The following is a 27,588-nucleotide window of genomic DNA, read 5'->3' on the forward strand; positions in this document are numbered from 1 at the left end:
ATGAATTCACGAGGTAGATTTCGATTTAAATTCGCGTTTATATCGATGAGCTCTGCACTCTGTTTCGTGTCTGTATCGACAGTGTGGCCTGACGCGGCAGGGACAACGTGAAACAGAAGAAATGGAGAAAACAGTCGGAGCATTGCAAGAACACGCTTTGAAGAGAAAGGAAAGATTGAAGGCGTTGAGAGACAGACAGCTTCAAGTAAGCAACTTTATTATTACATTAGAACTACAATTAATGTGCAGTTGCGACACGGTTATATCTGGGGAGCGAACATGGCCTGAGCCTGACACGAGAGCTAACTGGCTAAGTTAGCTAACCTACTGTAGTTTAAGCCTAGCTAAGCTAGCCGTATCGTATCAGCCAGTTTAATTTGAACATTCACTTTAACGTTAACGGTATAATACTAAGTGTTTGTATGTTGACATTAAAGAATTGTAACATGAAATTACTACCGTTACTTTACATGGTGAATAATCTGTTCTTGTTCCCTAGGTTAGCTATTTATTAGCTAACGACTGGACTATTACTTATTAACGTCGTCGTAAAATTTCTTCTTACTGTGAATGAAGAATCCCTAGCTTGTTTGCATCATAGATCTGACTGCAACGTGAATCCGTGCCGTTTTCGTCGCAGCACTTTCGACGGTGACCAGGTGTCCGCACTTGGGACCCCGTTGATTTCACCTTTCAATATCAATTAAACCATTTTATGAAGAGATCCTTTGCCATTTAGCACATTAGAGAAAACTGAATCATTAGCCTAATTGATCTTACTGATTAAGATGGTAAACTGTTCCGCACGTGTTCATTACAAGTATCTCACTGATAAAAATTCGATTGCAATAGCGGTTGGAATGAAAACCAGCGTACACAGACCAGGTTTGCGTTCCCTTGCTGTAGATGCTGGCTAGAGCAGTCAATCAGAGATCAGTGTTGTATTTCGTGAAGCAGGTTTTCTGGGTTTAGTGGATAACTGAGCTGAGTAAAACCCAGAACAGCTCTTTTTACTTCCGTCCATGTTCCAGATTTTGGAGCTTTCTGGGTTTTACTCAGTGCAGTTATCCAGCTAACCTGGTGATCCTGCTGGGTGAAATATCCTCCTGGCCACTCGGCATTGTGGGTGTGACCCTGGTCTGACCAGTGAGGCTATGCCTGTCTCCTGTCCAGCCTGGTCTTCCCTTGCATTAGCACAGAGGTGCCATGGCCCCAGCTCTTCTCATCCCTCATCTCCCAGTGGTGGAATGACCTGCCGTCAGCTGTTTTCTGCAAACACACCTTTTCAGACTACACCTTCATGTTTCTGTTTAATTAAAAATAAACCCATCTTTCCCATTGTCTCGTAGGTCTTGAGGCACGCACTTTGACACTGGCACTTTTGATTGTACCTTTGTGTAGCTTTAGAGGCATTTGCTTACCTTACAAATTTTGTCAGTCACTTTGGCTGAAAGCATCTACCAAATGTAAATTGTACATTGCCAGTCAGCAACCAGTTACGGCCCTAAGGACCCAGTGTAAGGATTCTGTTTTTTTAAAGGAGAGTAGACAAGCCACACTCCTTTTAGGTTTTTTTGGTTTTTATTCAGACAAGCAAAGCAGAGAGAGGGTAAGGGATAGATATGGGGTGGCGGTTGAGAAGGTTTTGCATATGGCTTCAGAGTCCGCCGCTGTAGTGACTGCTCCACACGTCTGGCCAGGGTGTGAGGACTCTTCAGCAAATGAAACACTGGTGCTGAAACATACTGAAAACAAGGAGGCATTAATGGCCTCCAGACTGGGTGTATGTGGGATAAGTGCACAGATGCTGTTTGAACACTGAAATTATCTGAACTTTAACATAACCATAGCTGGTAACTGGCCACTGTTTTCTATTGTCTTAATATGGATGCAATTTAAGTGTGTAAAGTGAAATTTTATCTGATGATAAAATATGCCAGTGTTTCTGAACTGTTTTGAAAATGTTTTACTGTATTGTCAGTTAACTGGAACATATCTGTATGTGTATGTATTTAGGTGTTATTCAGCCAGTTTTTTTAACCTCCAAAAGCTACACCAGTTACCTATAACATTTCTCCTCATCGCATGTACAGCATAATAGATGCATGTGACAAATGGGATACTGCAATGGTGTTTGTAAATTACAAACTCTGAATAGAACTGCTGACACCAATACATTTCTTGAAGGAAGATAAATTAAACCAAATACAAACATTGAACCACACCAATTGGTTAGAATTATTTTAAAACAGCACTAGCAATAAGTGTATTCAATAAATTCAGGCTTATTGAAGTATTTTACTTGGCATGGCAAAATCTCAGTCAGCAACCAGTTAAGGCCTTAAGGATCAGGTGTAAGGATTCTGTTTTGTTTAAAGGAGAGCAGACAAGTTGTAGTTCAGTTCTTAAAATATCCACAATTTATACTTTCCAGTTTTAAATAGTTTAAATTTATTTTATAGAATCTTCTGTATTTATTTTTTTATGTGTATATCTATATGCCAGTGTGTTGTTACACATTTTATATCTCTTGCCTCTAGTGTGTGGATAGCTACATAAACCTCCAAGGTCATAAATAGCAGAGGCTTGGCTGGTGTTGCTCAGAATGCTTGTGGGGGAGGGCAGGGGTTTTGATATGTGCGTCCAGCCGCTCACATTCCTGGGGCCTTTGATTGTTTCTGGTGCAGTACTGTATTTGAAGAATGGCCCTGTTTCTGTATTGTTCTAGCAGGTGAACAGGAAGTCTCTGCAGGAAAAAGCAGGGCTGGGAGGCGTCCCTTCTGCAGTGTTCAGAACTTCACCAGGGGGTTGCTTTTCCCACAGCCCTCAAAGCCTCTGCTTCATTTCAAATGAACATTTTATTTGCACTCCAGAAGGCTGCAGGGAGGTTGCACAGACCAGAGGCGCTCAGAAAACGCTCTGTTGTCCATTTAAACAAGCCCCGGGCTCGCCACCAGTCCCCGTGTGTTTCTGACAGTCCACAGTTAACAGGGTTTTATCTCTTTGCAGGGGAGAGTTCCAGAAGATGGAGAGCCAGAGAGTAAAAGAGCACTGGAGGAGACAGAGTCAGAGATGAAGCACAGGTCAGCTCATCACACGTGCACCCGTGCTCATTCGTGCATGCGTATTCATACACATGCAATCACACGTTCACATTTCTCACATTAAGCGCGTTTAGATGTCTGACACACAGAAACACAGGTCAGCTGAGCACTGCTGATGCAAAGAAACCTCAGAGCAAGGCTCAGCTGATCGGTGGCACAGTCATGCCCTAAAACAGAGCACAACCAAAGAAACTCAGCGAATCATACGCACACACTCACGTGCACACACACACACACACTGATGTGTACACACACACACACACACACACGTGCACACACACACAGACGAAACGCACACACAGACACAGATGCACTTCCAGAGACGCACACACACTCACACAGGCACGCACGCCTGCACGCACACTCACACACACTTCCAGAGACGCACACACACACACACACACTCAGTATTCTAGCACAGTTTTCTGCGAGGAAAAGGTGGACCGGCTTTCTGTGGAAAGGTGAAGAGGTCTTTTAATGTACATTCCATACTGATGTAGCTGGCCTAACCCCTGGAAAATGGTAGGAAGGATACTTGTTATAAATTTAGCTGTTTTAAACAAGCTGAAGTAGAGCTTAAGGATTGCAGCCATCCCCAGCCTCTTAATCCCGGGTCAGAAACGGCGCTTCCCTGCGTGGTCTCCAGCCCCTGTTTACACTCAGCCGGGCCTTCGCGTGTAATAGCTGCTCAGATATCCTGCGGCTCTGAAGGACCCCATTTCAGGCTCCGGGAAGGAGCATCCATCTCACTTCCACATGAGGCCTTTTTCCACTGTTGACGGAAGAGCGCTGGCACGCCATCCCCCTGCCCAGAGGGCTGCAGGGTTTGATCAGAGCCGTCGCCCTGCGGAGGTGGCTGGTGCTCTTGGCATTATTGTGTGGATTTGTATTTGTAGGTACCAAAGGTTTGGTATTAAGGTTTTGTTTTTATTAGCTATTTCATATAGGTAGTGTTCTGTTAAATGTATGTTAAATAATTGCGGTTTAGTTTTAGGAAGACTGGGGCTTTATATTAAGCAGCGAAGACAGCATCGAGTGATCCTGTGACTAGGCACAGCTGGTATGTAGGGGAGAGCTGTGTGTGCTTGGCTGTCATCACCTTGTGATCGTACTCCCCTGTTTACTTTGGCACCCGCTGTTTTTTAAGTGTCGTGCATTCCAAGATGCTCATATTGAGATAGGTGGGGAACGGAGCCGTCCGTCTGAGACGGCCGTGCCCACGCTGCAGTGATTTGTGGGTAATGAAGATTTTCCTGGAACGCAGTGTTGATGCAGGGTGAGTCTGATGACAGGCATTCCAGGACTTACCCATAATACCTTTCTACCCTTACAAAGGCAGGGGCCTCCCAGCATTAGACAGACCCCCTACACGCTTGCCCCCTCTCAGTCTCTCCCAAACAGAGAGATTGTATATTGCTGAATCTGTGCCAGCTTGCTCTCTCAGGAATTTTTCTACTGTGTGAGCACAGCCTGTCCATTGGCTTCCTGGGGTGGTGTGCTGATGCAGTGACTACGTGCATCTCAGTCCGGCTTTTTAACAGTATCACTGGACTGAGGTTTTTATGAAAGGCACCTTCAAACAAAGGACTTGACAAAGTACCGCTGGTTTTTGAGTCGCGGCTGCATGGTGCTGGAGCTGTGCTGTGGCACAGGGAGGCGCTTGGCCTATTCATTCGCGCGGCGCTGGCAGTTGGATCCTGCGCAAGTGGAGGGCGCAGCTGTGCTGGTGATGTATAAATGCAGCCGTCTGTGCGCAGCAGTCATCTGCATACGAGGTACAGCCCCGCCCCCCTGTGAAACTGCTGCTGTGTAGCGGCTGTGTTTCCTGAAGTCAGCCTTGTGTGTCAGACCTGATTCGGAATATAAGTGATGAATAATAATATGCAGAAAAATTATTATTGGTTGCATTTTTATGGCACTTTTCTTCACACGATCTTGAACTGCTTCAGTAGAGCGGGGAAACCATCAGCTATGAACCATCAGCTATCTGTAGTACCCACCTGGGTACTGCACAGCAGCCATTTTGCGCCATAGCACTTAGCACACATTAGCTTAGGTGGCGAGGGAGGAAATAATTGAGACGGGCAAACTAGGGAACGATTCTGCGGGTAGGTTGCGAAAGCTAGTTTGGGAATTGTGCCAGGACACAGGGGAACTCCCTTTTCCCTTTGTGAAGTGCCACGGGACCTGTAATGTCCACAGCAGTCAGGAGCTCAGTTAACTGTCTCAGAAAGTGAGTCACAACTGTTCACAGTGCAATAAGCAGGATGTTATGAAACCTCTCCAAACTTTGGTAATTATGCTATATTTTGTCTTTAAAATTTAGCTAAATGTTTGAATTGGAACCAACTTTTCAGAGTACAATGTAAAAATATTGGAAATATACATTTAAATGCATGCATTTTTTTACTATAAATATGTAAATGCTAATTCCACCGATATGGTTGTAACATTCCAAGATTATAGAAAACAGCATATACTGCTTCCTGTGATGCAGTTCAGTGTAGAATTTGGTGAACCTTACCAGGGAAAAAACATGATTGTATGCTGCCCCCTTCTGGTATCTTTTGACGCCGTTAGATTTTGGAATTGCTGTTGGTGCCATACTTCATAACATTTTGCAGAGAGAAGCTTTTAGGGAAGTCCAGAGATCCTGGTAAATAAGTACTTGCCAGTTTTTGAAAGGTACAGGTATTTTCATCTTTCAAAAAGAACTGGCATTTGTAAAGGGTCATAGCATATATAGCCTACGTGTTGCACGTAGTGTTCCCACCCCCTCCCGGTCTGGGTGGCAGAAAGGCTAGCGTGGCCTGGTAACGGTTCAAAACAAGCTTTTATCTTATCAGAGAGCGTTTTAGCGCAGGCTAGCCTACGCCAGGAAAAATGCCCTGTGACGCCTTTAATCGGTTCTCCCGCTGTGGAACAGCCTTCAAGTGTTTTTGTTTTGTAGGAGTACGCCAGGACAAATCCGATTGTTTTCATTTCCAGAACGGCGTTCTCGCCCCTAGTTACTCTGGCTGTGCAGTTACACTTGTGTCATGTCTAATTGCAGCGTGATTGTCACATACTGCCCTAGTCTCTGTGACTATGCTGTATGTTTTGCTGCCTTCACCTCACCCATCTGTGTGTCAGTATGTGTCTCTGTGTAGTTGGCACGCTCGCCCCTGAACGTGCGTGTTTGTGTCTGTTCGCAGGGAGCTGAAGCTGAGGAACTACACCCCTGAGGATGAGGAGCTGAAGGAGAGACAGGTGCCGAAGGCTAAGCCTGCGTCAGGTGAGAGCGCCTGCCTCCGTGGGCCACGGCTGCCCCTCATACTTTGTCCAAAGAAAGCTGGCCATAGGACCAGCAGAAAGCTGTGTGAAGAGACGGCAGTTTTCACAAGCCTTACATGAGAGTAGACTGGGATTCGCATGGTTTCAGCCACACGTTGTGTTACTCTGTGTATTACCTACATTGTCAGGTTTGCACGGTTGTCAGAACATGTTCTTTTACACTCAAGACTGTGCGTGTGATCATTTTCTTTGAACTGAAAATTGTCCGCTTGCTCATTGGCATTCTTTTAGATAATACTGTGAATAAAAGCACTCGCACTGCAGGTTTAAATATCAGAATGTAACAGGTTCATTTGGTGCATTGACTCAGTAGATAGTGGAATAGTAAGGTCTCCTCTCCACCTTGAAAGACCTATCGCAGCTGTATCACGCCATTGACGACTCATCAACAGGCCTTCACATGGCAGCACATCTGATCCATTGCTTTCATGTAAAGTCATGTATTAGTCTGTATTTTCATAACAGTCATATTTTCTATTTCTGATAATCTGATGTAGTCAGTGATTGAGTGCGTATGGTAACCACACCCATGTGTCCATAAAGCCTACTTTCCCATCAGTAGTTAAATGTAATTGATTGTAAGCTAATTCTGCATTCCTATGCTGTGATTTCAGTGGAGGAGAAGGTAAAAGACCAGCTGGAAGCTGCCAACCCAGAGCCTATCATTGAGGAAGTGGTAAGTGATGTCATATCCTGTAACTTTGTCAGCAGTGATGAGATTGAAAACAACATATTTGCAAGTCAGCAAGTTGCAGCCAGGGTTTTGTAACCTGTGGCACAGGAATCCCATCTATGTCTTTAGGGAGTGAAATGCAGACACCCTTGTTTAGTTGCAGTTAAACCATACAGTATTATCACAGGGTTATTCATCAACTTGGTTTTCACCTATATATGATTACTAGGATGTTTCTTGTATTTATAAATGGCAACGATCACATGCAATCTGAAGTTGAAGTATTCCTTCGACTAGAGTCATCTCATGAAGATGGCACTGTTTATTGATGTGTGTACTGTTGTGTTTTTTTTACTCTGAACATGTGACAGGATCTGGCTAACCTTGCACCCAGGAAGCCTGACTGGTAAGAAGCTTTTCAGATGGCTAAAGATTAATTTACTCAGCAGATACATATTTCTCCATCAACTCTGAACAGGGATTTTTACATATTGGTGAATGAGATTTAATGTACTGCAGATCTAGCAAATATAGTTACTAATTCCTAGGTTTTTTTTGCCTATGCACTGCAACATGGTGTTGTTTTGTCCTGTACCAGATGAATATTGCCCTGTACCTACAGTATAAACCAGAACAGCATCAAAAAGACTTAGTGCCTCTGCTGTTATATTTATTATAAAGAATTCTGTATTTCACTGGTCATCTTGGCTCTAATATGTGATCGGAATCATAGACAGTGAAGTAATGTTCTTATCCTCATGTCTGCCTTGTTTTAGGGACCTGAAGAGAGATGTGGCTAAGAAGCTGGAGAAGCTGGAGAAGAGAACTCAAAGGGCGATAGCTGAACTCATCCGTAAGTCCGCACTGTGGGGCAGACCCCTGTTACCCCCGAGCCTGACTTTCACTGGTAGAATTCCACTGACTACAGTTACTTGCATAGCAGACACCCTTATCCAGGGTGAAATGAATGGCTCCAGATTTGTTTGTGCAGCTGCATATTTACTGAAGCCATTGAGGTTGAAGTACCTCACTCAGTTATAAAGTTGCTGTGCTTAACCTCACCTGGGAGCCACTGTCAATTCCAGCTTTTTAATTACTCCACTTCCCTACGCCCCACCACCTTCAGCAACTAGAAAGGGAGAAGCTGTCCCCCTGAACTAAATTAGAAGAGTCTGCGGGGTTCAAGCTAATTGCTCTGAGGTTTCCTAAGATGCCAGGGAGATTCGGTGCCACCACCAATTTGAGTTTTTCGACCTCGAATGGCCGCTAATTAGATCTGTCTGCGTCGTGCCTAGAGAGGAATGGGATCTGGTCTCAGCAGGTCAGTTTTGATCATCTCTCTGCTATAACAGCCCACGGTCACGCTGAGACGGGCTCTGACCGAGACTGGCAGCAGATCATTTGTTCTGACTGGCTCTGGCTTTTCATGCACCGGTCGGCCTGTGATGGCTGACTGCTGTGGGGAGAGGGCATATTGTGGAACAGTTTGCGATGACGTCACCCATTTTCCCAAGACGGAACACAGAAGATACAGGCCGTGTCCTGAATGGAAGGGCACTGCTGCCTGCTTCCTTCATACTGTAGGTATAATGCTACACAGGCAGCGGGAACTAGACGATTCTTTAAAGGAATTGCATTTGGGACACACCAGAAGTCAGGTCAGCGTTATAAAGTAGTTCAAGTTCGCCTTACGCAGTAGTAGATGGCTACCCAGCCAGCTGTCTGATATCAACCTAATCTACAAAATGAATTGGCAGGTAGGTTCTCTTCTGTTCCCTTGCCCTGCTGTGCTATGACACATATGTAACTGGATAGCTGCTGGTCAAATTACCCGCATGAATTATGCACAGATTCCCTATCATACCAGTTACTCGGCTTTTGCTCCCTGTCACGGCCACTGAAGAACATCGAACACAAGACTGCTCAGCCCTGCCCTGAGAAGGATACATGGTGTATCTTTCAGATTGGATTCAATTAAGACCCCTTATTAGGGCACATGGCATATGACTTAAAGCAGATGGCTAAAATGCTGCCTCATGCAGATGCATCCTTTCTGCTTGGGGCCCAGCAGAAAGTAGAATGTGTCTGAAATCAAGTACATGGGGCGCATACTGATTTTCATTTCTCCCATTAATGAAAGTGTGCGCCTTGAAACACGAACTTGCTGACACTCGCACAAATGAAATGGTATTTTGACAGCAGAGCTGGAATGTAACAAATGTTAGCCTGGCTTATTCGTAAAATGTAAATCCTAGTCTGGCTTATAATGTAGGATGTTGACTGTACATTCAGTTAATCAACTGGCCACACACCGTGGCTCTTCTGTGCTGCCTGTGAGGAGGCTGCTGGTGCCAGCTGCCTGTCAGTGTGAGTGGCGAGTGTGTAACGGTGTGTGTCTGTCTGTCAGGGGAGCGTCTGAAGGGCAGCGAGGCGGAGCTGGCGGGGGCGGTGGGAGCCGTAAACGCGGAGGAGGGAGACTCTGACTGAGACCAGATGGGACCGCAGCAGCGCACGCTCGGACTGGAACTCGCAACCCCCCCCCCGCTGAGAAATCGGCAAATTTCCCCACAGCTGCTCACCTGTGGCTGCCTGGATTCGCTTAATGTAGAGAGACTGTGTGCTGGAGAGCCAGCTGAGACCACTGGCTGCCAAATGTAATTCAGTGAGAGGCTATTTGGCGGTGCTAATTCGCTGGTTTTTGTTGCTGTATAATCCTCTGTTTAAGTGCGCGGTTGTGCCTGCATGCCAGAAGAGGCCATTTCAGAGCAGCTGCGTGGCCACCTGTCCCTCAGCAGTGCACAGTCGATCCGAAGATCTGAAGCAGTCAAGCAGTCCAGTGTTGTTTGTGTACGCCTTTTATTTTTACATCCACTTTTGTAAATATCTTTTTCCAGTAAAATAGTAGATTTTTTGAGGTGAAGGTGTACATTATTGTGTCTTTGTAGAAAAATCAATACCTTTGGGATTCATGCTTTCACTGTCCAGACCAGAGGGACACTCAAAATGCGTATCAGGTGCAGCTGGTAAAATAGAAAGAGAAAGTGGCAGAAATCTCACATTTCATGGCTCTCTGTTCATTCTCCTTGATTAGCAATTTCATGAGCCAAATAATCCATACCAACAGGTGGGTAGGGCTGTACTTCGAATCACGTTGAATAATCTTTATAATTATTCGGTTGAGTTCACTATTTATCGTAGACTTTCTTCTACTTGATGTGAAGGAAATTACCCTATACTGTGTGCTGCGGTTGGATAACTTTGGAATTCCAATTGATTGTTCACATAATTGCTGTGCCTGATAACCAAGTAAAATTTAATTTGGTTGAGAATTAGTCAGCAAAGGTACGATTTCTGCCACCACTTTTTCAAGTTCTCAAGCCGCTACTGGTATTAACAGAACTGTACGAATCTCATTTTGTTGACAGCATGGAACTGAAATTATTCAGCAGGGTATAATTGAAAAAATATTCTTTGCACAATACAGATGTACTGACCTTACCATTATCACCTGGGCACATAAACTCAATCTAAGTCACATTCCATCACATCACGTGTGGATTTATTACACCGATAAAGTGCAGTTAAATACAGTACTACTATCAGTACCATGTTACAGTATAGCGGTACTTTGTTCTCTAGACTAAATAAGGGGGCTCTTTATCATTTCTGGTATACCAATAGTGTGTGTGTCTAAGAATTTGTTGAAAAATGCACAACAGTAAAAAGGTTGCCTTTCCCCACAGGTCATGGATTACGTGAGAAGGAAGGTTACCTGTTACTTTAGCCTTTGTGTTGAGAGTACTTTTTTGCTGGAATTACACCAAAAATGTTGTCCCATCAGCAAAACCAGATTTTAATACAACTGATGTTTAAGGTTGTTTTCCTTTCAAGAAGGTGTATGACACAATCCAAAAGTAAAGTCTGCTACATATGCTGGCTTTATAATTTGCTGGGTCAGATTTTTAAAATTCAACACCCAGTAGACAGTTGCACATAGTTTAATCCATTGCTCTACCTGACACAACAGTAAAATGATAAAGGTGCTGTTTATACTAGCAAAAATAAGTGGTGTGGTAAAAATGCCTGAAAGGGATAAGTTAACTTATTGGCATTAAAAAAAAAGGTATTTCCGTTTTTGTGCATGTTTTCAATTGGCCTAGACAGTTTTTGTGTGTGATATGTGCAATCTGCCAATCAAAAACACACATGCACTGCTTGAGATATACAGCTGTTACTTTTTGCAGCGTGATTGCGTGTAAAATATTTGCACATTGTAAATGCACCAATTCCTAATTTTCCTTGATTGGCATAGTCTAAAAACCCACTCTTTTCTGATTTCGGCTATTGTGAAAAGCCCTTGAAGAGGAACATCATAGTTATCTTCTAAGTTGTCAAAGTTATATAAACATTTTCATCTGACAGCTCAGTCAACTGTACTGCAATGGCTAGCTAGGTATTAGTAGAAACTCACCTGTAAAACTACAACAAAGCTATTTTTTGGCATAACATTTACTGCAAGTTGTCACATACATAAAGCACCTACTTATTTCTATCTGAAAAGCAGAAAATATTTTCTTTTCATAAAAATGGTGATCCCACCCCTAAATAGCCATTGATGTTTCCATAAAGTGCTATTATGCATTTAAATTCTCACCAAGTTTTATTCATTTAGGAAATGTTTTAAATTTGTAGTAATGAAATGAGGCTCAGGGTAAGCCCTGCTATTTTAAACTTGATTCACCAATTTTTTGTTTCTATAGAAATTAGGCTAATGGAGTTCTACATGAGAAGACACTTATGGAAACACCATTTTCAGGGAAAAGAATTTCAGCACAACATGAATTGCACAAGGTTGTTATTCTGAGAAATCCTTGTAAAAATTCCAATATTCTTAGCCCACAACCCTCCCCACAAAATACTTTATAGCTTCTAATCACAGTAACAATATAGGCTAATAACTGTAACCAACCTTAACCTATAAATTAGAATTTAATCAGTAATATATATAAATTGTCAGGCTATATTTCGATTATATTGTAAAAGCACATAACATAGCAATTGGCAATGCCTGGACATTTTTGTTGCTGAACTCAAATCCTTGTCCTGCAATAATGTCTGTGGAGCACTACTCTACAACTGTCAGGTCAGAGGAACACCATTCCTGCTTAATAATATGACATGACAGCACCGAGCATGTAGGTTGCACCCAATGAAGAGGTCAGTGAGGCAGAGGTTGTTTTGGCACTGAGGGTGTGCTGTTTCACTACGGGAAGTGCTGTAGGTTTGCATGCAACTTGATTCAGTGAAAAAGCTGTTTCCAAGCACCATAGCAGGCATTCTCCCTCTATTTCTTCTTTATGCCCACCCAAACCCACATACCTATTCACACAACCCAAATGTCTCATTTCAACCATCACAGTTGTAGCCCTTAAGCAGGAAGTCAGGACCTACAGTTCAGCGTCTGGATTTTTCCAGGAGGTTTTTGGTTGGCCGTTGGGTGGATGGTGATGGTGGTTTAAGAGAAGTTTTCACACTGGCCTGCAGTTTCAATCTTCCGAGCAGCAGGTCCCAGCTCTACCTTACACACCCGTTGGGCGAACTTCAGCGAGCACAGAGTCTCACCCACGTTCCTCTCCAGAGAAGAAATCTAAAGGACACAGGGAGAGTAAAACCATAATGCTCTTACTGGCTGCTGGGAGAAGTGATGGCCCTTCAGGATAGTCATTCACATTCTGTTGGTAACAATGTGGTCTAGTGTAATAGTGTGACTGTTGGTCTGATGTAGCACCTAGTCTGTATCTGCACCTAGTCCGTATCTGTTTCTGGTGTTCATGCCAACTTCTGGCCTTACTTAATTAGCCCTAATTTTTATGCAATCTGATATTTTTGCTACGTTGCTTGATAAGCACATGAATGACAACCAAAGTTTTTGTGTCCCTATATGAAAGGCTGTAGTGTGATCTAATCCATGAGTGAACCAGTGTTGGTGTATACAGCCAATTTAGCTCATTTCACCAGGATAATTGGTGGAAACAAAAACCTGCATACACAATGGCCCTCCAGGACCCAAATTACCCACCCTTGACCTAATCCATACAATCGAGTCAGTTTTTACATTTAGCATTAATCCTGGCAGTTATGTTAAATCCTACTCGATATATAGATGTCCTAATTCACGATGTTGTACTGTATTGTACGATGCATGCATTGAGTAGTAATTTAAAAAGCATCAGATTGTGACATCTTACCTGGACCACCATGGCTGTCTTGTTGCCTTTGCCGAGAGAGTCCTGCAGCAGGTAGGTGAGCCTGGAGTTTCTGAAAGGGATGTGTGTCTGACGGCCCCTCAGGGCCTGGATCACGTCCCCCAGGGCCAGCAGGGAGCGGTTGATGTTCTGGGCCTCCTTCAGGCGCTCCCCCTCTGCCCCCGACTTCCACACCCGCTCCGAGCCAGCCAGGTCCACCAGGTTCAGCTTACCTGCAGTTGGGCAGGTAGGAGTGTTTCGTCTGACTATTCCTGTCATCTACATGATGGTTCTGTTCTACTGAGTAATAACACACAGGTTGTATTTTGCTGTGCTGTGATATGCTGGTTAATATTCACAGAGGGGCACGGTCAAAGGAGGAACCACAACAAGCAGATGGAACTACAACATCCTGTTACTAAGCAGAACCTCCTAGACATAGCTGCACAGATGGAGGTCATATCTGAATATCTGGTAAATAAATAGTATTGAGAAGTACACACATTGGTTCATTACTCATTAAAACCAGGAAGCTGGTACTGGGAGACTGTTTGAGCTGAGATTGACTCACCGGTGGTTTTGGCACCACTGGCAAGGTCAGTGCCCAGTACGGTGATGGTGAGCAGGGCATGGGAGCGAGAGCTATGCTGGTTCATCTGGGTGCCAAACGTAATACGATTCCTTCGGGCAATGGCCAGGATCTGCACAAGATAGGTGATGGATTAAATGTTTTGGTAAATATGCCTTTGATCGAAGGTGTTATACGGTGGTGATAAGCAAGTTCTTCTGGCAAATGCTGAGCAACATTTTACAACACTGCTGGTGGGAGTGAAAGCCATTGTTTGTGAGTATGATGTACTGCATTAAATAAATAAATTCATATTCAAGTTTTCATTTAACTTTTTCCAATCCAGAGTGGATAATAAAATATAAAAACAAATACAAAAAACTAACACAGTGATAAAAAGCAATAAACTATGAGAGAAAGATAGTGTCCATAAAATTTTATTTTATTTTTTTACCTAAAGGGAGTAAAGAGCTGAAGCCCAAGAACTGATCCCAGGGGAGCTCCTCATGCAATTTCAGCCTTCCTGGATATATGATTGTCTAGGTTCCCATAGAACTGTCTTCCAGTTAAATGATTTAAACCAATTGAGCACAGTGCCAGAAAAGCCAACACAATTTTCATGGCATTAGTATTCCATGGTTAACGGTGTCAAATGCAACATTCAAGTCTAAAATAACAATAGCTAGTATATCAACAACAGCGAGCGTCATGCCTGAGTGTGTGTTTGTGTTTGTCTGAGGGAGCTGGGGGACTGACCTTTTTAATGTGCTGGAAACTCCTGACCTCAATGACCCTGAGGCCAGGGACGTGCAGCTGGCCGGTCCCATCTGGATTTAACTTGATGTCCAGCTTCTCACCATCCTTACTGAGCAGGTCTCTGTGGATCACACACAGATACAAGATGTGCACACACAATACTCACTGTGTGAGGCACCAGCAACTACTCTACCTGTATTCTCTTTCTGTGCTTGAGGAGGTAGATACCTGAGGACCTCGTTGTAGATTTCCACAGAGCTGACACTGAGGGAGTAGCTCCACATGTCCTTCCTGTCCTCTATCTCACTGAAGAGGTGTTTCAGGGCTCGTTGGTTAATGCCTGGATTCTCCACACTGCCCTGTAAACACAACAGGACTGTATGTACATGTGTCTATGTCACAGGTGTCTCTGCAACCCTGATCCTGCAAAGAAAGTATTTCGCTAATTTGACGGCATTCTAACACATAAAACAGTGTACAGAACACCCTGGATACCTCCATAGTGTAGGTTTTGCCAGATCCCGTTTGCCCATAAGCGAAAATGCAGACATGATATCCATCGATGCAGGACGTCACCAGAGGCTCAATCTCTTGGAAAACCTAAGAGGGTATAAATGATATTCAGGCGAGATATCAAAGCACATTGCACAGCCACCTCACACTTGCATGAGATCACTGGAGGACTGCTAATACTCACATATCTGCCATGGTTTCTACTCTACCCATTTTTTACAAATGTACTCCTCTGCCATTCATATCCCTCCCGTTGTACTTGTTTCTCTTGCTGTTGTGTATTGCTTACTGCGTGTGTGAATGAAACCGAGACAAATTCCTTGTATGTGCAAACTTATTATGCCAATAAATGTGATTCTGATTCCATTTCTACAGTATAGAGGCCAGATTTACACAGAAGATTATAAGGTTCATCCCTCAACACAGCACAGACTAACTGATATTAAAATTGATAAGCCTGGGATAAGTCATGATTCAACAAACTGACAACTTCTAGTATGTGCACTTTAATAGCGCTTGTTATTATCTCCTACATGGTGTAAGAAATGCATGCGCTTAATCTTCTGGACCAGTCAGTACCTCCTCTTGTGTAGCCTGTGGGTGGAAGACTTTGTCCAGTTCAAATGTGCGGCCTTTGCCCTTGCTCATCACTGTGACAGCTGATTCGTTATTTGGGTCTGTTGTCACAACAACTGCCTGCCCCTCATCATGCTGGTCCTCCTTCAGAACAGGCTTCACACGACAGAGCACACGGATGTTACCTGGCAACAAGACACATCACACAGATGTACCCTAGTAACAGGATACATGGATTTCACATAGCAAAACAACCCGTCACAAGAAAAATGAGTTGGGTTTATATTTCTCCACAGAATCTATGAGTGATGCCTGTCAAGTGACAGGTTTTTATACACCAGTAAAATTGTTGTCTATGATTAATAAAGAAGGTATATCATAGCTCACTGTCATTTTCTTCCATTGGCATACATTGAAAAATTGAAAACAGACTTTGTATAATGTGTCAGTCGATACCCCACCCCTCCTCAGGCCCTGCTGTACCTTTGAGCTCCACCAGCTGCTCATGGTACTTCCTGCGTAAAGCCACTTCCTTCCTGTATTTCTCCAGCAGATCCTTGTTGGCCTCTGACATCTCACTGATCACAGCTGTAAGCTACAAAGAACAAAATTAGTATTTCATGTGTATACCAATGTAGCCATGGGCACTGAATATAACCTGAAAACCACATGGAAATGCCCAGCAATATAAATTCATAATTTGTAAATGTTCAACGCTAAGCCTCTATGGAGTAGGTGTAGATAAAGATGCGCTTTACTGCTATGACAGACAGAACTGATGGCAGACGGCTGAAACCCCGCCTACCTGTTTCCGGGCCTCGCTGACGGCGGCTCCGTAGAAGTCGGAGAAGTTGCGGACTTGGCTGCGCAGGCTGGCGTAATCCGTCTTCATGGAGCGCAGGGTGGGGGGCAGGGCAGCCAGGCGCTGCTGCAGGCCTACACAGGGACAGAGGTGCTCATGGAGACGTCGGAGAGTGTAGGGGACATTAAAGACGCATGTGGCCCAGTTTGGCATGACACAAACAATCTATGCACACCTGAGCCGTGCTGCTGTACAGAATGATCTCTGTACAGAATGATGCAGAAGCATGTCTCCCATGTGATCTGACCCCTCAGGTTTCTCAATGTACAGTAGTGTGGGATTCACCTGTTCATAGGTGGGAGAAGTAGACTCATCTACTGCATGCATTTGCAGAGAGGTAAACTCACCTGTGTGCTAACAGTGGCTAAGACTCTGTGCTGGTAGAGGAGTAGGCTCACCTGTAAACTGTGCCTGCAGATTGTGCAGGTGCTGCTCAGAGCACTCAGATGCAGCCTTCACAGCTTCATCCTTACGCTCTTCCAGGTGGCCAATCTCCTTTAGCAGCTCCTCCCGAAGTTTCCCAATCTCCACCTCATAAGCAGCAATCTGCACATGCACAGCATTTATATCAAATGCAATCAATGTTTTCAATTTCATTGCATTTGCTGCATTTTTTCTGGTCACAAATATATTATCTGCCTTTTTAATCATATTTATTTTTGTATCTAACATTGTGGATATTTATGCATGGTGGAAAAGTACTTGGATTTTATTTAGTGTACCTTATGCTTCAGGTTAGCCGTGACCTTGTCTGAATGCCTGAGAAGGTCCTCCAATTCCCGGCACTTCTCATTCTGATTGGACAGCTTCTCAGCCAATCGTTCATTCCTCTCTTTGGCCTCTGCCAGTTGCCTCAGTGTTGAGGGTGACTCCACCTCTACTGTCTGAGTGACATACTGAGGGGGAAAGAGCCAGAGCATCAGCAGTGATTTAAAAAATCCAACATGATTATGGTTCAAAAACAATCCTTATTTCCATACAACTGCGATAGAGAATCACAAAAACATATTTGTGGTTTTGTGTGTGAATAATGCTTGTGGGGAAGGTTCTGATTCTGGTCATTTCTATTCATCAGGGTCAGGCCCATCATTACTTACCATGAGCTCCATCATGTTCAAAAAATGCTGTAATTCCTATGTTGTGGAACTAATTCATATAAAAACATGCTTCAATAAAAGCTGACAATCTGCAATTTAACCACATGAGAGTTGTTTGATTACAAATCTAAAATGGTAGAGGACAGAGCCAAATCATAAAATATCTTTTGACCCAAACATTATGCAGCTCACTGCACATGCTGAACAGTTTTACATCACGCATCTGAGCATTAACAGTCAACCATACACAATTGCGACAATAAAACATTCATTTTCATTACCACAGTAAAAACACTTTTTGACAACACAGAGAACACTCAATATAATTGAAAACTTACTTCCCTTACAAAGCTGAGTTTAATGATCTAATTGGCCATCTGGATACAGCTGCACTGACACAGAATTATACTAGGTTTTTTTGGCCTGGCCTGCTTTTACACTGCGGCAAATCTACCCACCTGGTAGACATGCTTATCTAGCCAACTTTACAGTCTAAACCTCTGTAAATTGATTTACAATAGAAGCTATAATTGTCACATTGCATAACAATCAGAATGGCTCATGTGTTTGCGTGTGGGGTCATGGGTGGGTCAGCAAGGCTATGGATGGATTCCTCTCTCTGGCATGTACAGTAACTCAGTTGTGTAGAAGACATGTTAGCTGCATTTTTATTGGACATTTCACCACCCAAATGTCTTACCTTGACCAGTGGCTCCTTGCCACGCTCCTTGTCCAGCTCCAGTTGCAGCTCCCTCAGTCTCTCCTCCCTCCTCCTGAGCTCCTCCGTGCGCCTCCACTCGGCCTGGTCGCTCCTGCGCTCCAGAAGGGACAGCTGCTCCCCACGCTGCTGCAGGGAGCTCTCAAGCTGCTGAACGCGGCTCCGCAGGGTCTCATTCTCCTGGGCAGGAACACAGCAGCCTGAGTTACTCTCTGGGGCAGGAACACAGCAGCCTGAGTTACTCTCTGGGGCAGGAACACAGCAGCCTGAGTTACTCTCTGGGGCAGGAACACAGCAGCCTGAGTTACTCTCTGGGGCAGGAACACAGCAGCCTGAGTTCCCTCTCTGGGGCAGGAACACAGCAGCCTGAGTTACTCTCTGGGGCAGGAACACAGCAGCCTGAGTTACTCTCTGGGGCAGGAACACAGCAGCCTGAGTTACTCTTGGCAGACCAGCACTGAGTTCTCTGGCAGGAACACAGGCCGAGTTACTCTCTGGGCAGAACACAGCAGCCTGAGTTACTCTCTGGGGCAGGAACACAGCAGCCTGAGTTACTCTCTGGGGCAGGAACACAGCAGCCTGAGTTACTCTCTGGGGCAGGAACACAGCAGCCTGAGTTACTCTCTGGGGCAGGAACACAGCAGCCTGAGTTACTCTCTGGGGCAGCGAACACAGACAGCAGCCTGAGTTACTCTCTCCCCTGGTTTTGGCAGGAACACAGCAGCCTGAGTTACTCTCTGGGGCAGGAACACAGCAGCCTGAGTTACTCTCTGGGGCAGGAACACAGCAGCCTGAGTTACTCTCTGGGGCAGGAACACAGCAGCCTGAGTTACTCTCTGGGGCAGGAACACAGCAGCTGGAATCATTCTCAATACCAAACACAGCCAAAACTCTCAGTTAAACCCAAAGAGATGATATCCATCCTATCAATGTAAAACACACTGGAGTCTGTTCTATCAAGGGGATAATTCTGTAAGACCCATGTATTTCCAGTCATCACAATATAGTGAATTGTTGAGAAATGCATACAAGCCTAAGCCTACATACTTACAAGTCTGGATGGATTTGTGTGTTATATACAAATTATCAAATTCTATCAAATCTTAAAACATCATATTTTGGCTTAATAGCTCTTACCATGGTTAATATTTAACTCTTTTTGCTGTTTGTGTCATTATAATCTTGTGGATACTGCATCTCTGGAGAAGTCAGGGGTCAGATTTACTAAGCATGTAAGATCAATACATGCAAAACCATCACAATAAAATGCCAGAACACACTTCCCAAACACGTGCACCTGAATTTCATGCTAAAATTTTTTTATTAAATGCATTGGCTGCTGAATTATTGTGTGAACAAAAACAGAAATTCAGGAGACAGAAGCAGAACTCATGATGACAGAAGCAGCGGTGCTGCAGGCGCCTGACCTTGATGAGCATGGAGCTGGACTGGGACGGAATGACAGAGAGCTGCTGCAGGAGGCCCTGGGTCACACTCAGGCTCTGCTTCAGACTCTCATTCTCAGCTGACAAGCAAAGCACTCGCTTCTCAGAGTCCGTCACTCCCTGGGGAGGAAGAACACTACAGGTCAAACTACAGCTCTAAAAACAAAGAAAAAAATAAATATTCCCAAATGCTCAAAAGTCCCATTCAATTCACTGAAATAAAAATCACAAAACTGTCTCACTCTAGCAAGGTTTTGTTGATTGCAAATTATTCCTATTCCCAACAGGAAATATTAACAGGGACATGTATATTCTGTGATATCACTGCTTTAGTTTTGTTGAAGGTAAGCACTCTACTTCTTGGTGTGACATACAGATTCAGCTCTCAGTCTGGCCAGCTCGTCCTCTCTCTCCTTGATGCAGTGCTTCAACTCATCAATCTGCAGACAGCAAAGTTGGAAATGAGGTTACTTTCTCAAAACTGTACAGGTCTGATTGTGTTTGTGTTCTGTCTGTATCTGAACTTTTGAGCTTTGTCTGTATGTGTAATATGGACAGATGAACGTGAGAGGTACAGTACCTGTAGAGTGATGGATGAATGTGTGCTCTACCTGGTGATGGTAAGGTGAGTGTGCTGTAAAAGTCTGCTAAAGGTGTGTGTGTATATGTGTGCTTGTGTGTGTGTTCACGTGTGTGTATGCCCGTGTGCGTTCGCGTCTTTATATGTGTCTTGTGTTTATGTCTGTGAGCGTGTGTGTTTGTTAATGAGTGTGTATGTGTGTGTGTGTGTGTGTGTGCATGCAAGTGTTGGTACCGCACCTGTTGCTGAAAGGCCAGCACACGGGAGTGTCGGTCCTGGTCTTTCTGTTCCAGCTGGGTGTGTAGAGAGCGCAGCTCCCCCTTCAGCTGACTCCTCTCCCCCTGCAGGCCACACAGAGACTCCACCAGCTTATGCAGCCCCCCCTGGGCCCCTGAGGTAGCGCCACACTCACCTGCAAGAATAGAAATACTGCTGTCAGCTTCGTAACACTGAGCTCAGATTTATCATAACTGACCACATCACTTCAACACCAATCATCAACACCATCACTGCTGTCTGCTCCGTAACACTGAGCATAGATTTATCATAACATACCGCATCATTTCATCATCAATCATCAACACCATCACTGCTGCCAACTCCATAACACTGAGCTTGATTTATTATTCTATCTATTATCTTATTATGTCACTACGCACCACACCAAACAAATCCTTGTATGTAACCACTTGCAATACCGATCTGATTGATTCTGATTCTGATTCTGATCATAACTGACCATATCACTTCAACACCAATCATCAACACCATTACTACCATCAGCTCCATAACACTGAGTCTGTACTTATCATAACTGACCACAAAATGTCATCACCAGTCATCAACACCATACTGCTATCAGCTCCATAACACTGAGTCTGGCATTGTCTTTACTAACCACATCATATGACCATTATCTTCATCTGTATCATCATCCTCATCACCAAACCTTTACCATCAGTGCAACCTTTTTTTAACCAAAACGATCTCTCTGGAAGAGATCTATTTTGAAGAGAGTGGGAAGAATAATTTTAGCAATCAATATCACTTAATAAAAGACTGTCTTCTAACTCAGGGGTGATGTGTAACATAGCAGAGGGGTCAATGAAGACTCAGAAAAGCTGAGACTGAGAAGTTTTTCTCCTTTGCTGGGTCTATCTCTGGTAACACGTTTAATAAATTCTCTCCTTTAATGATTTATGTCTGCTGTCAAGTTGTTTTTATTTCACGGGCTGCACACCAGACACAAAGGGGAGTCATTCTAGCTTTGCAGTGTTGTAAAGTGTTTTAAGGGCTAAATAAACTCAACTGACCTAAAGGACAATGATAGTATATCTTATATCTAGGATAAACAACTACCCCACTCGTTTAATATAATATTCTGTGAAGTTCACTATGAAATGTATGTGCAGTTGTCCTGTCATTGGTTTCTAGCAAGATGTGTTGTATGAAGTATGAATTACAATCATATTATAAAATGATTCCAATGAAAAATACCTTATTTCTCAACCAACTCAATTTAACTAAACCTTTTGGTTTCAATTATTTCAAAAAGCATACTGAAATCTTGAAAACATGTTTAAAGCTTTACTGAATTGGAGCATTCAAAAGTATTCATTATTCATTCACATTATATTAATAAATGGTAGTTATTATTTCTTATAGATTCACTGTATCCAAGGAACAAAACTAAAACATGATTAAAAAGTAGTGAAACAGACCCCAGGAGCAGCAGGTCAAAGGTCAGGAGGTGAGATCAAAGAGTGATAATGGTGGAATTCAGCCAGCCCTGAGTTATACACCGAGGAACTGATAATTGAATTAGTTCCACTTGAAAAAACGGTCAGTATTTTCTGTTTTATGCTCAGAGTACTGCTACAGATTGATAGGAATGGTGAGATGTAACACTTCTTATATTTGCTATTTGCAAAGCAAGCAGCTACCAAGGATGGCATCTGCACAGACAGGTTTGGTACGGATATACTTGCAAAAAGCTCATAAAAACATGCAGATAAAAAAACATGCAGTGCAGAGATATGGGAGGTTTCATCACACTATGAAGACCTGTCATGTATACCCTTAGTGCAAAGGCTATAAACCTGAGTTGATTAATCTCTGATTACTGATGGAGTGCATAGTTATTAACAGAAACAAGCCTTTGAGGCATTTGAACGCATTTTAAAACAGCCATCATACAGCCGACCAGCAGCGCTTCTCAACATCTCACAATCAATCTCCAACAACATTAGCACAAGCTCTCTGGTGTACACGGGCTATTTATATCCTAGAAGGGCCTGGCCATGTGAATGGGCGAGCACGTGCATTTCCAATGGAAGACACAAGGCACTCACTGAAGGATGCATGACTTATTCATAACCAAAGCTACTGAGTCACCCTGAGTCTATGGGAGAGCCACGGGCAGTTATTACTCAGATATTTTTACAACTCTTAAAAATAGAGGGAAGGAGAGAAGGAAAGAGATGGGGAGAAAGAGAGAGAGTGAGGTGGGGGGTGCACAGTAGTGGTTGTTGAAGCTCCTCCACTGCAATGTCCCTTTCTGCCCTATCACACTGCATTAGCTATACTTCACTCATTTATCTGAAAGGTGCAAATATTCAACCTGCTAACATGAATCTGCTGTAGTTCTCCTTATTTTATAGATTATGATTTTATTGTTAGATATTTCTGTAAAACAATTTTTTACATAACATCCCTGACTCACAATTTTTGGAACTGAGAACTCTTATCTCAACGAGTTCTGCATTCTTCAGTCTTGTGAGTATCTTTGAAATCTGGCTCTTTCTCAATTAAGCTTTCTAATCTTTGGGTCTCTGCTTCTGGTATACTGATTTATGAGGAGTTTTTTGAGCAAAATGGCTGTGATGAATCACACACGTGGGGGAAGATAACATGAATAGATACTAAATATGTCAATAGGCATTTTGTAACATATTAGTCATGGTTATGCAATGTGAATATAAATTGTAAGGTAAGCTTCCCCAACCCATATTCTTAGAAAGCACTACATATTTCTTCTTCTTCTTATTATTATTATTATTATTATTACTGCTACTATGACTAGGTAAACGGTGATTATCCACTTTGAGCCCTAGGTGACCCTTCACACTCAGAAGGATGAGGTGAGGAGTGGCTGGTGAGTATTGTTGTACTGCTTAAAGCACACAAAACCTCTCCAGATAGATTTCCTACAGAACACAGATGCCCATCACAGCTTTAAGGTCAGTTATAGCACTGATATTTTACATGGTCTGAGGTTAATCTGTAAATACACCATGATCTCTCCAAATGACTTCTCAAATTTAAGCAATAAATAATTTATCCATGCCATCTAATTATGCAGCAGGACTTCTAGTCACATTTTCACCCTGTCTGTTTTTATATGCAAGTTTGGAGGATTGGGACAATTCCAAATGTTGTTCAAAAGCAAAAAACTCCCCAAAACCGGCTTATCCAACAAGTACATACGCGTCCCAGATATTCACCCTTCTCTGTTTGCTAGTCAGATTTCTGAATTTTTTTCCAGGCAAATACTTCAACATCAACAAAAACACAACATCAATGCAAGTTCAAGGAACTGGCATCATCCCTCGATTCACATGTGGTTTACATGCCCCTCTCCTCAAAATGACACACATAAATCCTTTCTGTTCTTTTCAATACTAACACATACCCCTTCAGTCTAAGAGACCAAATCAATGATCCACTTTTCTTATCACAAATGCTACAAATGTCAGTAAGTTCATAACAAACAGTACTTCAAATGATCAGGAATTGTAATTATTCCAGGGATATAAAATGTCTGATTATGTAAATGTATAAAAGTATATGAAAAGAAAAAAGAAAATTAATAAAAGAAAGACACCAATGTTCATTCTCCCTCCCCTGTTTCCTTCCCCAATACCCTTCATCTGTCTCCTGTGCCTGCAGACTGTCCCTCACTCTGCCCGTCTTTACCCTGCTCTTACCCTCGGTCTCCAGCAGGGGGCTCTGCTGCTGGGCGATGGCCTCCTCCAGGCTGTTGATGACGGTGCTCTTGTCCCTCAGGCGCTGGCGGTAGGAGGCGCGCAGGGCCTTGACCTGGCGCCGGTGCTGGACCCGGTGGCGCCGCAGCTGGACCCGGTACTGCTCGGCCTGCTGCTGCATCTGCTGCAGGTGGGAGTACTGCTCCAAGAAGCTCAGCAGGTGAGACATGACCGCCACCAGCGGGGACTCAGCAACCTGGGGTAGGGCAAGGTGATCCTCACCCTCAAAACTCAACAGCTCGTCTTTAAAAGCCATCAGCTCTAAAACTCAGTGAGCGTTACGTTATCTCCAGCAACAGTTACTCATTTATGAGCTACATACAAATGTAAACTGTCCTAAATGGCTCTAACCCAACCTGAGACAGACTCGTAGCTTTCAGATCCTGGTTCAGGAAAGTCAGCACCACATTATTACCCAATTGTAGAGGTTGCCATTATTTCTTATACTAGCAATGGGTGAGTTAAGCTTTATAAGACCCATAATGAGCGTGGCTTCTGTTTGCTGTCAATCATTGAAACCATACAAGGCTGTGCTCTGATGTCAAAATACTTGGTGTAAAAGAGTGAGTAACTGCTTGTGGCTCATGCACCATGACTCTCACATCATACAACACAAGACTGTACCTTTCCTCCTGTTTCCAGTGGAACATGAGAAAGCCTCCTCTTTTCAGCCTCCTGCTTAAAGGACAGGAAGGCAGACAACGGGGTGCTGGCTACCACCCCAGGTTCTTCATCTTCCCCCTCATCTTCTTCACTGAGTGACAGACCATCACTATCACTGCTACTACCTGAATGGAAAATTATTATTATTATTATTATTATTATTATCATCATCGTCATCATTGTTGTTGTTGTCAATATTATTGTATGAACAGGATGAAAACACAGTATAAACAGGACAGTATTAAGTAAGTTGATAAAGTATATAATGAATAACACATACTGCCAGAGTCAGACTGCCTCCCACATCCCCTCCTTCTCAAACTGGGGGTGTGGCCATTTCTCTTCCTGCTCCCTGTTTCCATGGAAACATGCCCAGATTCCTGATCATTCCAAGAGAGGGAGGGAGAGAGACTGGTGAGTTAATAAAAAAGACAATCCAGGCACCAGCTGGCTGTGTGCTAAAATCACCTGCAGAAGCAGCATCTACAATAATACAATTTAACGTAAAATAAACCGATGTTTACAAAAAAAAAAACATGGCTGCATTTTCCTTCAGTATTCCAGCTGTGTGCAGTGCACTCCTCTTTTTCTGCCTTCCATAACCAGACCAGTTCCCCCCTATTCTGCTTGACAGCAACATTTGGGTTAAACTCAGAGATTCGACTGACCTCAGCTAGCCAATAGATCTCTTCAGAGACATCAATGACACACGAGTTGCGCGAGGAGGACGGCGAGGTTATCAGTTTGTTTTCAGTGCACATACTCTGCGTACATACCCCAGCGGTGGCTCCGTCTGGGCCCTCCTCCTCCAGCGCTGCCTCCTCCTTCTTGAAGACGGAGTAGAAGATGTAGACCAGCAGGGAATAGAAGGCATACATCTCCACGCACGCTCAGATCCTCTGAAGAGACGGTACGAATAAACACACCAGTCTGCCACAGCCAGATACGTACTGAAGCAGGACGCACTGAGAGCAGGATTGCTGAGACCGGGGGGGGGCTGACAAAGCTCTTTCCCAGATTCCTCAGTTCCTTTTCTCAAAAACAGGGGAGTCTGCCAGGGGTGCCAGCTACGAAATCACCCTTTCTCCCTTAAACGGACCAGGCACAGATCGATACCTCCATGACGGCCTGTCCAATCTGCATTTTGCTGGTTCAGCCGATCTTTGCGAAGGTCATCCCTTTGTTCTTTCCCCCTTCCCCCTTCTCATCAGGGGAAAAATGACACTGATCAGATTTCAGTGCTCCTTTTCCTCGACACCCCACCAAACCTCTTGCGCAGGTGTGCCAAAATATCTTCCCCGATGGCTGGTCTTCAACTCCAGGCCACCTCTCTCTCTATCACATCCTCAATACCAGAACCATCTCCACACCTCGATACCAGCGGTCCCACAAACCTCTTCTCAGCTGCAGCAGCATCCCTGCACTGTGTCACCAACAGCTTTGGCTAATACAAGGCAGCCCCCCCCCCCCTTCCCCTCACTCTCTCTCCCTCCCTCCTTGCTCCATGCTCCATACACAGGCTGCAGCTGCACGGAGCATGCTCAGTGCATCTCCCCTCTCCTCCGCAGTGCCAGAGGCAGCGATGGAGATTGATGAGATTCCAGCTCCATGCTGTCAGGTGTCCTGTCTTGGCACAGGGTTTTGGCCAGAGACAAACAGGACACAGCCATCTCAGGCAGTGTCTGTGAGCCCTGACCTGAAGCCATGGCCAATTTGATTCTTTTATAATTTACTATTGCTTTTATAGCCCCGATGCTCACGGGCGCTGCACAGCCTAGCACAGCCAGAGTTTGATGCTGTGACTGAGGGAGACAGCAGAAAAGCTAAGCACTCTCATCTTCCGCGACAGCCACTGAGGCTGACATCAAACCAATCGCTGAGGTAAGCAGGTGAGATGATTACATTTTTCAAAATATGTATGGCAGCATGATGCAGAAATTACACAATTCACTCACAGAAAATGCTATTTGTGTTTGGTCAAGAACTGATCAAGTAATTGGCTAAATACATTTATTTAATAACCATTTCAAAAACACCATAGGGCTTTTAAAAAGCTATTCTATTGAATACAGAAAATAGTATTCTTGTTTCAGACTGAAAATTCTCCTCACAACCCTAATGTAGATTGGAGAGGATTAACAATACACAGAACACTGAAACCTGTTAAAGTAGTTTTCAAATAAATCTTAGTCATTTCTATCACTGCGCAACACGTCTAACCGCGCAGTTGAAAAGCAGAGCTTTTAAAAGCATCTTTTCACTTTCAACAGTAATCAAAAACAGAGTCAGGACCCATTCTTCAACTAACTGAATGAGCCAAGTTGAGGAATACTAGAAATAAACCTGTTGATTAAGCAAGAACATGAGATTTTAATGAAATGTATCTAAATCGTAGTTACATTCAGACAAACG

General features: G+C 43.7%; 2 protein-coding genes across 2 annotated transcripts; one reads left to right on the forward strand and one right to left on the reverse strand.

Moving 5' to 3' along the window:
- On the forward strand, positions 1-10,024 carry ccdc12 (coiled-coil domain containing 12). Its single transcript, XM_064347292.1, has 7 exons — positions 1-205; positions 3,010-3,083; positions 6,299-6,378; positions 7,052-7,113; positions 7,482-7,516; positions 7,887-7,963; positions 9,518-10,024. The coding sequence occupies exons 1-7, from the start codon at positions 122-124 to the stop codon at positions 9,595-9,597; spliced, it is 492 nt and encodes a 163-aa protein (XP_064203362.1). The 5' UTR covers positions 1-121; the 3' UTR covers positions 9,598-10,024.
- Positions 9,950-27,485, reverse strand: si:ch211-257p13.3 (kinesin-like protein KIFC3). The gene is made up of 19 exons (XM_064347279.1): positions 25,953-27,485; positions 25,457-25,556; positions 25,138-25,301; positions 24,457-24,709; positions 20,710-20,882; positions 20,265-20,330; positions 19,873-20,010; positions 18,428-18,625; positions 17,353-17,526; positions 17,029-17,176; positions 16,574-16,704; positions 16,252-16,363; positions 15,772-15,953; positions 15,175-15,279; positions 14,908-15,038; positions 14,680-14,800; positions 13,927-14,056; positions 13,359-13,588; positions 9,950-12,757 (listed from the first exon to the last, which is right to left on the reverse strand). Exons 1-19 carry the CDS (start codon positions 26,052-26,054, stop codon positions 12,626-12,628), a joined length of 2,790 nt encoding a protein of 929 aa, XP_064203349.1. The 5' UTR covers positions 26,055-27,485; the 3' UTR covers positions 9,950-12,625.
- Positions 27,486-27,588: the final 103 nt, after the last annotated feature.

The sequence above is a fragment of the Anguilla rostrata genome, chromosome 1, assembly GCF_018555375.3.
Source record: "Anguilla rostrata isolate EN2019 chromosome 1, ASM1855537v3, whole genome shotgun sequence".
Taxonomy (NCBI): Eukaryota; Metazoa; Chordata; class Actinopteri; order Anguilliformes; family Anguillidae; genus Anguilla; species Anguilla rostrata.